This window comes from Harpia harpyja, chromosome 9, assembly GCF_026419915.1.
Source record: "Harpia harpyja isolate bHarHar1 chromosome 9, bHarHar1 primary haplotype, whole genome shotgun sequence".
Taxonomy (NCBI): domain Eukaryota; kingdom Metazoa; phylum Chordata; class Aves; order Accipitriformes; family Accipitridae; genus Harpia; species Harpia harpyja.
The window spans coordinates 4,043,415-4,055,417 of NC_068948.1; the positions used below are offsets into that span (position 1 = coordinate 4,043,415).

At 34.8% G+C, this 12,003-nt stretch overlaps 1 protein-coding gene across 1 annotated transcript in view; it reads right to left on the reverse strand.

The window, feature by feature from the left end:
• USP10 (ubiquitin specific peptidase 10) overlaps positions 1 to 12,003 on the reverse strand; it is a 56,334-nt gene that overhangs the window by 5,249 nt on the left and 39,082 nt on the right. The window contains exons 8-11 of the mRNA XM_052796267.1: positions 11,012 to 11,115; positions 10,156 to 10,255; positions 8,706 to 8,886; positions 4,892 to 5,057 (exon numbers count right to left, since the gene is read on the reverse strand). Coding sequence (XP_052652227.1) covers positions 4,892 to 5,057; positions 8,706 to 8,886; positions 10,156 to 10,255; positions 11,012 to 11,115 — 551 coding nt within the window. The remainder of the gene's footprint in view (positions 1 to 4,891; positions 5,058 to 8,705; positions 8,887 to 10,155; positions 10,256 to 11,011; positions 11,116 to 12,003) is intronic.

The window sequence follows — 12,003 nt, forward strand, 5'->3', positions numbered from 1 at the left end:
AGAATGAGCAGAGATATTTGTACTAAAAAGAGCTTGCTGGAGATCCCTCAGGAGAAACTCCTCATGACAGTTTAGTGACTAATAATTCTTAGCAAGCTATTGTACTCTAATCGAAGGTCAATAACTTGTAACATATGTTGAATTCAGAGAACTCTGAACTGTAGAAGACAACAGCACCACACCTCAGTACGCGAGGCAAAAGTTTTCATGTTTAAGAGCAGACACCTTTTTACAAAAAGCTGAATAGAAGGAAAAATAAGAACTAATCTGAATCATATCTTAATTTTCAATAGGTAAATTAATTATAATCAAAAAAGAATCTCTATAAAACAAAGGCAAACTATTAAAATAAAAGATTTTGATGTAAGCACCTAAATCTACATTTATCTTGAGAATTTCCATTGAATGCTCCAGAAACACTGATTGAAATGGAAAAGCAGTATTACAACTACTTTGCTGAAAAGTTTGAATGCTGTGTCCTTTAAAGAGCATCCTGAGCACACCTCGTGATTCCCCACTGAAATACTAGTTTCTACACCAGACTCCTGCAGTTTTAACTAGTACTATTTTTATTCCCTGCTTCTCACCAAAAGAATCCTAAAACACTGCTGAAAAACACCTTCTCACAAGGTATCATTAAAATACAGACCTATTCACAGGGAGGATAACAATAATTAATGTATTAAGAGATCAGTACTGCAACATTTCAAAAATTTTTTCTCATTAACCAGAAAATATTTGTCATTCAAGAAGTTCCTCAAAAAACCAAAGTGAGCTGTTATGTAGGCTACATAAAAATGAGTAAGCCATCATGACAAGCTGTTATGGAGGAGATTGGTAATTAAACATTTTTCTTTCTAAAACAATATGCTGGGTTCTTTAAAAGGTTCTGAAGAAAATTCAAAGAGAAAAGTATGAGTTATAACCTTACTGTTTTCTACTAAATACTGATTTTTTATATAATTATAACCAAACAATCCACAAAGTTACTGTCTGAAAACCTGAAATTGAACTCAGAATTGCAGAACAAAAATGTTTTGCCTTCCTAGAAATTATGACATAAAAACATTTCTCCAAATAACTGGTTTAGGTTTTTCTGCATTTTTTTATTGAGAAAAATCTCTTTATTGTAATCATCAGCATATTATTTTTCAATACTGGCCCTCATTCTGCTCAAACGTACTAAGTGTGGAATAGAAACTATTACCTCTTTCCAAGCACAAAAAAGTAAAACCTCTTAGGATGCTGAAGCAAGCAGATTTTGTAGAGGACTTGATTTCCTCATGGATCTCAGCTGATCCATTTTACAAGAAGCAATTCTACATTTGAAACAGAAACAGCCTCTACAAACCGTGTAAAATTTCACCTGTATCTCAAGGGTTCAAAATATGACCGTCTGCATGCAAAACCCATCAAACCTCTGGCAAAAGCAGCAGCTTCACTGAGCTCTGAGAGGAGTTGTTTGTGTTTTGTTTTGAGTTTCTTTTAAAACCAGCAAGCCAAACAGGACCCTGTTCTTTTCCATGCAACAAGTGCCTGCTGGTGCCCACCTCCTCACTTTCCAGGAAACAGCATGCAGAGTAAGAAGTCAGAAGGCAAACTCTGAAAGTGAAGGTGACAACATGAGGTTCACACAATTCTTCCATGAACTCATGAGAGCATGCATCTTCCATGCATCTCAGCATGGAACAACTTCTGCTTTTAGCGAGAAAATCCAGAGAGGCTTTATAGAGAGAAAAAAACATGCACTTGATTCACCCGGTTATTACTATCTCAAGATTTTCCTGTATTGAGTCTTTTAAATCTCAAATCTGAAGTTTTTGAATTCAGAGTTCAGTGCAAAAAGAACTTAACAGCTCCCAGCCCAGGAATAGAGGATGCTGAAGACATCACTGCAGTGGTTTAAGCAGTTGCCATTCTCCATCCTCAGTAACTGAGCTGGCGTATGCGAACAGATGCCTGCACCTCAGCTGCGCAGCTCCATATTAGCTTAAACCACAGATCAAAGCAGTTTTGTGTTAACTGTGCCAGACTGAAGAGCAGCAGCTGAGGAATAAGCACATGTTCTGCTGTCCTGACTGTGCGAAGGGGCCCTGATTTCTGGCAGCAACATTACCAGCTAAAAGTGCCACAAATGTTTGTTTAGTGAACATGAGTCAGAGTCCCAAGAAAATACTTGTAAGATCCTCAAGGAGCAGTTCGAGAACTCCGAGGGATGTGAAGACTCCTTCTCAGGAGTATGTGGAAGGTAACCTGGAAAAGCAAATGAGGTAAGGCTAGTTTGTTACTCAAGAGTCTTCACTTTTGTTAGACAACATGAGCAGGTCTGCAAATAGGAATAAGAGACTGAAAAGAAAATCAATTCAGTCAGGATAAAAATTAAGCCCTTTAAAAAAAAAAGCATATTAACTGTTGAAATATTCAGGATTTAACAAACTGATCTGCAAGACCAGAAGGACCAAACCAACTTTCTTCAAATGCTGGTAAACAAGTGAAATTAAATCAGAAACAGCAAAAGAATGCCACTCCATTTTCAACACCTATTTTCATTTAAAAAGCCTAATTATTTTAAATACTGCATGAAAATCTGGTTTCCTGTTTACATTAATATGCACATAAAATTCAAAATCAGCTCAAACTTATTAAAAAACAAACTTTAAGAGAAACCATCCACATATATTTAGAAGATTATTCTTTTCATATCTATTGTTTATACCCACAACTTGTAAAGAATACAGTCCAGATTAAAACAATCAGAAGACAGTAATAATTTTTAATAATGTAATAATATGATTTTTTATCTTTATCAGTAGTCCTGAACTCCCCTTTTGTAAAATAGGGATGAAATACTTCTTCGCAATACATTCTGAAAATTACTATCTGCAAAGTCCTATGCTTGTTCTACAATCAGTATGTTCAGTGTTTTCACTACAATTTTAATACAAGAATGGCTATTTTAACTTTTTAAAAAAAGATCTAAAAGACATTGTGAATGCTTGTATTTCCATTGAGACTCTAAAATATAAGCCAGACCAAACCTCCAGCACCTAATTTGAACACCCATTTCTTCCAAACCCCGTAATTGAGCACCGGGTTGTCAGTAAAGAAGTTAAAACCATCTGCAGTAAAAACCAAAAAATGAACGACTAGCAAAACAAAATCTATGTGGTAAATCGTGATGAGCTTGCATTGCAAATGTTTCTTTCACATGGAAGACAAGTGGAGAAATAAATGTTCTCTAACACTCCTACTGAGCATACAAGGCAGACAAATTTCAGCTATCCATCTTTAACTTTTCAAAGAAAATCCTTTCCATCCTTCCTTCATCTAACCATATTCTCATTAGGAGTATTTAGAAAACATACAGATACAGAAATGAATGTCAGAGAGAATAACTACAACTCAAGAGCCTCCTTCCATCTTGGCCTACTGAAAGAAGTTATGAATAGCGCACACAAAACTTCCATCGGAGCAAACCATGCACACGAGAGATGATGGTTTTACTAATGCATACCATAAGCAGCGAGGCAATACCTTAGTGGGGAAAAAGTTTAATTTATTACCCTATATCACAAGTTCTCAAACTGTAATGCCAAAAGCATGCTTTTCTTCCCATGAAGTATTTTTCTACTGCAATTACTACTATTATGTATTATATTGTATTATTTGAAAAGTAAGATAAAAAAAATTGCAGAGCTGCACAAGAATACAGCATAAAATGTCCTAGTACTTGAAAGTGACAGAGAATCACAGGGCTTGGAGATATCAAAAGGTCCTCCACTCCATCCCCTCTGAATCAATTATAATGATTTCTGTAAGTCCTGACTGGTGTTTCTCCAACCTTCTCCTAAAGCAGCGAGGACAACTCTACAAGCACCGCAGGTAATTCCTAGTCTAGGTCCTATTCCTATTTACTGCTTGAGGATCACTGAGAAAAATCAGTCTTTTCCTTTTCAGAGCAGCCTTTGACATATTAAATTTTACATCTGGTTCCATCTCTCTACTTCCATGTTTTTTCTTCTTGATGCTGAACAGCTCCTCCCCCTCACTCGTTCCTTTTCCATCAGAAATTTTATACTAACATTCATTTTGATTGCTCTTTTCCAGATATTCTCCAACTGCAAAGAACATTTTTCTTGAACTGATGACCTAAAACTGAATACAGTATTACTGACAAGTTAGTTTTTTTAGGGCTGTGTACAGCAAACCAGTCAACTATATAGTGCCAAGGACACTGAACAGAGGTGTTACTGTCTACTGAAAGATTTCAGATTATTAATCCAGAGAGAAAGGCAGTGATCGTCAGATATTTCAGTGAGGTCTAGATGGACTTCTACCGGGCCTAGCACCAGTAAATATTTTCATTTTTGATTTGTAAGTGAAATGTGTAAATCAAAACCCATCGAAGATAGCCACACAGACAACCATGCAAATGTTCCGCTACAAGAGTTTTCTTCTTAAAGCTAGAGTGTACTTTCAAACAATAATCTGAAGAGCCGCTCCTTTAACTAAGAACATCTGGCAATCCCCAGGAATCAGTATGTTAAGATCAGCTAAAAGCTATTTTACTCATAATAGTATGTATTATTACCACAGTTCACCCTGCTAATTTAATATACGCTCCAGTAAAATCTCCAACCAATTACTACACCAACTCAGAAAACATACCTATTTACAGGCATGGTTTTGTTTAAGAGTTAGGTCTCTTCCTTTCAGTGTATGTGTTCAAGTGTAATACATTTTACCGCTGCAGGACACTTTGAAAAGGTTAGTACCTCTTCTGTTAACATAACTAATAGTGTTCAAGTAACTATTTGTAAGGCAAGAGCTGTTTAAAAACCCTTTTAAAAAGTTTAGTATGTGGCTGTAAAAAGGGGTCAACAGAACACACCTCTTGCTTGGTTTTTGTGGTATAACCCTGGACAGACTCTCTTGCCACCAAACTTTCCAACGCATCCTGAACTGTGCGTATCTTGTCTGACTGGATATCCAGTTGCAGGGTGAAGAAAGGTTGCAGTGTAGCAGACTCCTTAGAACTCTGCTGGTAAACAACCGATCTATGGAAACAAAAAAAAGTTAAAATGTAATAAAGCAGAGTCATTTTCAACAATATAGAACCTTCAAGTAAGAACGGACTGAAGTCTACTTTAGTAACTTGATTTATACTTAACCCAAAGCAACACACACAAATACAAGATTAAGGATAAGTTTCAATGACTTGAATCCACTTTACTGCAAGTTAAATGTTTTTCGCATCCACTTAGAGCATACTGAATTGGATAATATTTGAATTGTTTTATTCATGCAAGGACTAAACCAGTTATTGGATAAGCATCAAGTTTAAAGAAAAATACTGAAATTTTTGATAATGCATTTAAAAAGATTCACCAGTGGACTCTTTTTGTTAAGAGTTTTGAAATTATGTTTTCCAACAGATCTTTAGAAGTGCAAAATACTAGTGCTTATCTAACTGCATGTTCTACTGTAAAAATTACAACTGATGCCAGATTCTCCAATAAAAATACAAAAATTTTGTAGTCACTTCATTAAAACCAATTTCACAGTGATTTTAAATTGTTTGCTTAAATCTTGCCATAGGAAGTATGAACTATGCTCCATCAAGGACTGGCATTTCCTTTTCCTCCCATCACTTTCTGTGTCCAGGCTTTGTCCATTTACTCCTTTGTACATAAATTGGAGTCGTTTGGAAAACTGGCAGGAGTAACGACCTAGGGCATGAGAACATGTTTCCTGTTTTTTTGGTTTTTATTTTTCTTTGAAGTGTATTCAGTTGCAGCCTTTAAGTAGCCTGGCTTGGTGATCATTGTCTTGTGCAACGAGACAGTACACTCTTCAGCCACAACATCACTGCACTAAGTGAACTCTTTCTGATTTTCATTTCTCTTAAACTTCGCTGAAAACTTAAAACCATCAAACGTGGCTCAAGAATTTTTTTATTTTATTTTGAAAGCAGTACTTGCATCAAAAAGCTCCAGATGCTACAAAAATGTGGTTTTATACAGCCAAAGAAATCATTCATTTACAATATTGTTACGCTTCTCACAGTGCCTTACAAAGCTTGAATTAAGATAATTAACATAGTATTAATTCACGTAGCCATGCTGAAATTTCTCCAGGTCACGTACAATATGTTAACATATGGGTTTAATGCCTGTACTGCAAACTCCTATCAAAAGAGCCCCTTGACTCAGGCAAAGCCCTGAAGCACCAAAAGAAAGCCAATGCATCTTTATATTGGCAAATATATATCCTTTAGAGGAAAGACAGCGTATGAAAAACAGTAGCATCTTTATTTCAGTTTAACACTTCCTCCTTGGCTATATTTAAGGACAAAACCTTCAACACATGGCAAGTGCAGTGTTTCAACAAACAAACCCTTCACTGTTTAAGTCTTGCTGCTTTTGGATACACTTCCCAAACCCTTTTTAAGCTAACCATTATTTAGTGCAATAATCAACAGAAAAATGCTAACAAATCCCAACAGTTTTCAAGTCCATGTATTAAAGATTCAATTAATGATATGGATAATATTCTGAAAATATAACATTCAGGAATAATTATTATTATTATTATTATTATTTAAATTGCAACATTTCTTCAAAACATTTTCTTCAAAAAGATATGCAGAAATTGATTTGATAGCAAAACCTTTGCTGGACTATGATTTTCTGTAACAATACCACTTATTAGAATAATTACAAATTTCAGCTGGTCAAGGGAAAATGCATCATTTTCAATGAATAATTACTCTCAGGTCCTGCAAGAACTCTACAGTAAGAATTTTTCAGGAATACAGGCACTGCCCATTGCTACCCTGCTTAAACTACAACAACGTAATTGATGTATTTTCTTCTAAAATAACAGTGCATTTGAAGGGAAAAGTTGGTACTACTTACGGAAATATTTAGCAGACTCCTAACTGGCTTGTGAGCTAGCTTGCATAACAAATACTTGAAATTCACACAAGCTGAAAGTCAAAAAGGACTCCTGCACATGAACAAACCAGACCCTGATAGAACTGTGTATCTTTGTACTTACACATTTAAGTCTCACATTGCTTAAGGAAGACTTTTTGGGTTGTTGGGGTTTTTTTTAAGCAATTATGCCTAAATAGGCATTTAAAAGACAATTAAAGCCTTGAGAGGACAGCCTAAAGTTTCCCAAGCCAAAAGATGCCAATTCAAACCATGTTTTCCTAGCTGCTTTTTCCATTCGATTTTTCCAATTTCTGATGCTTTCCTTTAGTGGAACTCTACTGGTAATTCTGTATTCAACGCTTCCTACCTCCACCCTCAGCTTCAGAGGATGAAGCTTTCCAACATCACAACATGGGATACTGTTTCTGCAGTAAACCCTGTGACCTGGTTTGGAGGCTAAATAAAGTGGGTGTGGTGACAGCAGACAACAGATGTTGGATTGGACCCTGTGGTTCTGTTGCTCAGTGCAAGTTTTTGCCTTTTTTCAGTATTACCTTTGCTGTATGTCATTTTCTGTGGACTTCTGCAGAAGACAGAGTTCTCTTGGTCTTCTTAGTTTAAAAACTAATGGAATCATGTAAAGATCTAAACAATCCTGACCACGAGAAATATACTAAGGGTATTAACAATACCTTGGGTATGTGAACATACCATCAACGTGGAACTTCATCAATACGTACAAACATCTGTCTGCCGATTTCTATGGAAAATATCATTTTATTTGCCAGCTGTCTGACTCAAATCCCAGAAGAATAATTTCAGTGCATTTCACAGGCAGAAGGCACTAGCCCACATTATTCACACCTCTAGACTGAATACCTGGCAACACAGGGAGTCAAACACTAGCAATTAAGTGTCTGTCTCCAATTTAAAAATAATTCTTCAAGTCTAGTATTTTTGTTTTGGAATATGTTTTTAGCAAGTGTTTACCTTGCTTTCATTTTAAATTACACATTTCTTCAAACAAGTCATAAGGCTTCCTTTCCAATAAATATTCTTTCAGTATCTACTTTCTGCCTTCATCTGGTATCAGACCTGAATACAAGTAATGTCCCACATTCTTTTCATTCCTGTAACATCTTGTAGTAATTTACATTTTTCCAAACTTCTTTCGCCTTTAACATTTATTAACTATTACACATAACCTTCCTGCCTCTGGGAAGCATAAGTGTCTAAATAACCAAAAGTTTGTGATTTTTAATTTTATGTCATTCTTTTACTGACCAGATTTAAGTCTTTGCAAATCTCACTACCCCTTAGTATCCTTATTTACAAAATGAGTCAAGACTCCTCAGAGGTCACAAAAATTAGGTAGCTGTAAAGTTCTTTGGAATTCTTAGACATTAATATGCAAAGCATACATATTTCCAACTCCTCCTCTATATGCAATTCAGGGCTTTTGTTCTCTAAACAATCTGTTCTTTTAAGACACTTAAAAAGATTCAGACTCTACAGTAAGTCATAGAATCATTTGATCATTGATCAATCCTTTGATCATTCTGTTCCATCTTCTGAACTCTCTCTTGCATAACAAATGCTTCATGGTAGAATGTTCACCTCTCCTGGCCTGAACAAACTGTGTAGCAGTCTCTTCCATCCAACTATTCAATAATGGTGAAAAATACAGAAAGCAAAGCAGAGGAAAACGTTAAATGTAAAGGCAAAGCAGCCTATGGCCTCAACAACTTTTAGAAAAAAATACTATACCTTATATGACCACCAAAAATATCCGTAATTGGAGTCTGAACAAAGTCAGCCTGTCGAGTGACTGATGATTTGTTGCGAGGTCCTACTTGCTCCCATTCATCCTCACTGCCTTCCCCTTGTTCATCTTGCTCCTCTTCTTCATGAACAGTCTGAGCCTCAGGGCCATTGGGAACTGAGAGTTCTTAAAGTGAAGAAGAAAAAAACCATATTGGTATTTTACAAATAAAACATGTATACAGATAAAGAATTTGAAAGGCAAAAAAATCCAATTCAAATAATTTTCAGATGATAAAATGTTTTCATAGATCATGTATTTGAGAAAGTAAATGAGAACAAGTATATTCCAGGCTCACTCACAGCTGGACATATCCATGCATTAACACAATACAGCTCACTGATGACTGTATGTAAACAAATGTAGTTTTCTAGCAAAGTTTGATATATTTTTAGTAGCAAATTTATGGGGTAGAAAATTAGAAAGTCAAGTGTTATTCTGGAAACATAATTACGCCATTATTAAATACAACTCCTTTTCTGCACAGATATTTTACAGGGAACCCAAGGCTTAGCAAATATTTTCTTTGCAAGTGCCAAAGTCAGGAGGCTATAAACTGCACACAGCTAAAGAACAAAATATGAAATGATCATTTTATATCATAAAGAATTTACCCTACTAATGAGAAATTGGGTAACTAGTGACCTTAATTCTATGAAGACTAAGCGTTTTGTTTCATTTTTAATAGGGGACCCAAACATAAAGCCACTATAAAATAAAATGGCTTTTTACTCTGCATAAATTCTAATACTTCTTCCAAAGAAAATTTTTCTCCAATTTTGTCAATAAGAATTTTAAAATAAGTTGGTATGTTTTGTTCTATATTAGATAGAAATTAGCCATTAGTCTAGAAGTTTCCAGTTCAAAAAAAGATCTTAACAGTGGTTTAAAGATCAGTGAAAAAACACACCGATATATTTTTGAACTACCATGGAGAGAGCCAAAACCCCAGTAAACAACTGACATTGCAGGTATTATGAATGGCAGACAAACGTACCTATGCTTAAGACAAGACTAGTCAGCTTGAGTTAGCCTCAAATAATGCTCAGTTGAGCTCAGTAAAAATTTGCAATACAGAAATTCGTTGTTCAGGAGGACCAAGTGTATGACTTATTATTATTGTCATTCAGAGTATTTACAGAATGATAATGCTTTTCCAAATCCCAGTAACACTTCAGATCATTCATAAATTGGACAGAATGGACTCATTTTATCCTTCGGACACATTTTAACAAAAGATTATTTGTTAATGTCTTTTGAGTCCCCTAAAACATGGCACTCTATCCCTATCTCAACATCTACTCCAAACATTACTCTGTATTACAGAATCACCACAAAAAAAGGAAAATATTTGAAAGAAATTAAGTTTGCTACAAAAAAAAAAAATCCACTAACTTTCATTATGTGGAGAGAGAAGTTTCTTTAGGGTCAGCATTTCTTCATGTAGTCCATTGAGGATAAATCCCAAGTATTCTTCAGCATCCTCTTGCCTGCCCTGAATAAAATGGTTTTTTCAATTATTATATGACATTTTCATGTTTTCATTTTAACACAAGGTTAATGGCATTGAACATCTAGCTTTCTCCTGTAAATTTAGACTGAATAGTTGGTAAATTAGCTAAGTTGTAAAATTAAATAAAGTTTAAATTTTACTATAACAACCCCTCATTAACCTGCCATAAGCAGTAAGTACGCACATAAGCTTGACCTGGAAACAAGCATTTCTGCATTCGTCTCAATACAAGTTCAATTTAACATCCGAGTTGGTAATTTTTTGTTGTTGTTGTTGTTGTTTTGGGCTATTTCTTTTAAAAGTAATATTAAAAGTTGCTGTCAAACCAAGGCCAAATCAAAAGATGGTTTGAACCATTATCTTTTCTTTAAATTAAAACTAAATGTGAAATAGTATTTTGAAGTCTCTGTGGACCTTCAACCATTCCAAGCTGAATCCCAAGCAGAAATGAACTACTGCTCATTTCTTAAATATAAATCAACAGGTACCTTCTTTATAAAAAGAGATGTTCCATTCCAATAGTAATTTATTATTCTGACATATCGAACTGCCAAACTTGTAATTAACATCTTCCTATAATTTAAGTCCCAAGACAGTCTGGCTTCATTATAACGAACTATCAACTAGTTGATTTTAGTGGTATTTAGGCACAGAACCTGATGTATGGCTTTATATTGTTTTAATGACAGTTACTGCCTTGCAATGCAATTACAGAAGTCAAAGATTTGTAAGTCACACCTTTTCTGACAGACTTGACTTTATAACCGTCAAAAGTCTATAAATGTATGTAGGTTCAAAGGCAGCTCCTGGTCGGATGTCTCTCACAATTTTATCACCTAAAGCTGCAAGGCAAAAAAGTAGTACATATAAATAACAATATATAGAAGTTTTTCTACATTTTAGCTTAACACTCTCTTCACACATCACTAGATTTTGGAATCCAAAATTATTTTTTATTAATAGTCTTATTACAATTTTAGTGACTCAAGCTCAGAATTCATAAGATACAACTCTCTTATCCGTACACATTTTTTTAAAAACATCTTATGTCACCCTACATAGACTTACAGATGGTCTGGAAAAGTGAGTACTCTTTTTATAGTCAACACTCTGAAGATTAGCAAGAATATCCATAACCATCATAAAAGAATAATTCTATTTAAATTTTTGTACTACTTTTGTACTCAAAGAACACTTCCTTAAGTCTTTTATATATTTGTAATTCTAATAGATCACTTTTCCTCACTGCAGAGGAAAAACAAAAAAACAAACAAGGAACAGTCTGACAGAATGTTCAACCTAGTGGCAATACAAGGCCTCAGAAACTATATTTGAAAACTACACAATACAATAAAATGACCTAGAAGTATAATAAGTTGCATAAGACAGTAAGATTTGTTTTACAGAAACAAAACTTAAGCAGCAAACCACAGAAATGTCTGAACTGTTTGGAAATCACTGGAACAACCAGCTCCTTGTGATATTTTCTTATAATGTTACATAAACACATTCCTGAAACTGTTCTTTATTTCTATAAGTTTTTAATACAACAGATTTGGTTCAGAGATTTAAAAAATGAAACCTACAAGATAATTTATTTGCATCAAAAAAACCCCATTCTATTCCTCACTACGTAATCATCACTGATCCTAAACACATGTTAGTAAGACCCATACACTTCTGAAGTTTTCACACTGAAATAGTGCATAGGATAGGGAGGAATTAAAAGC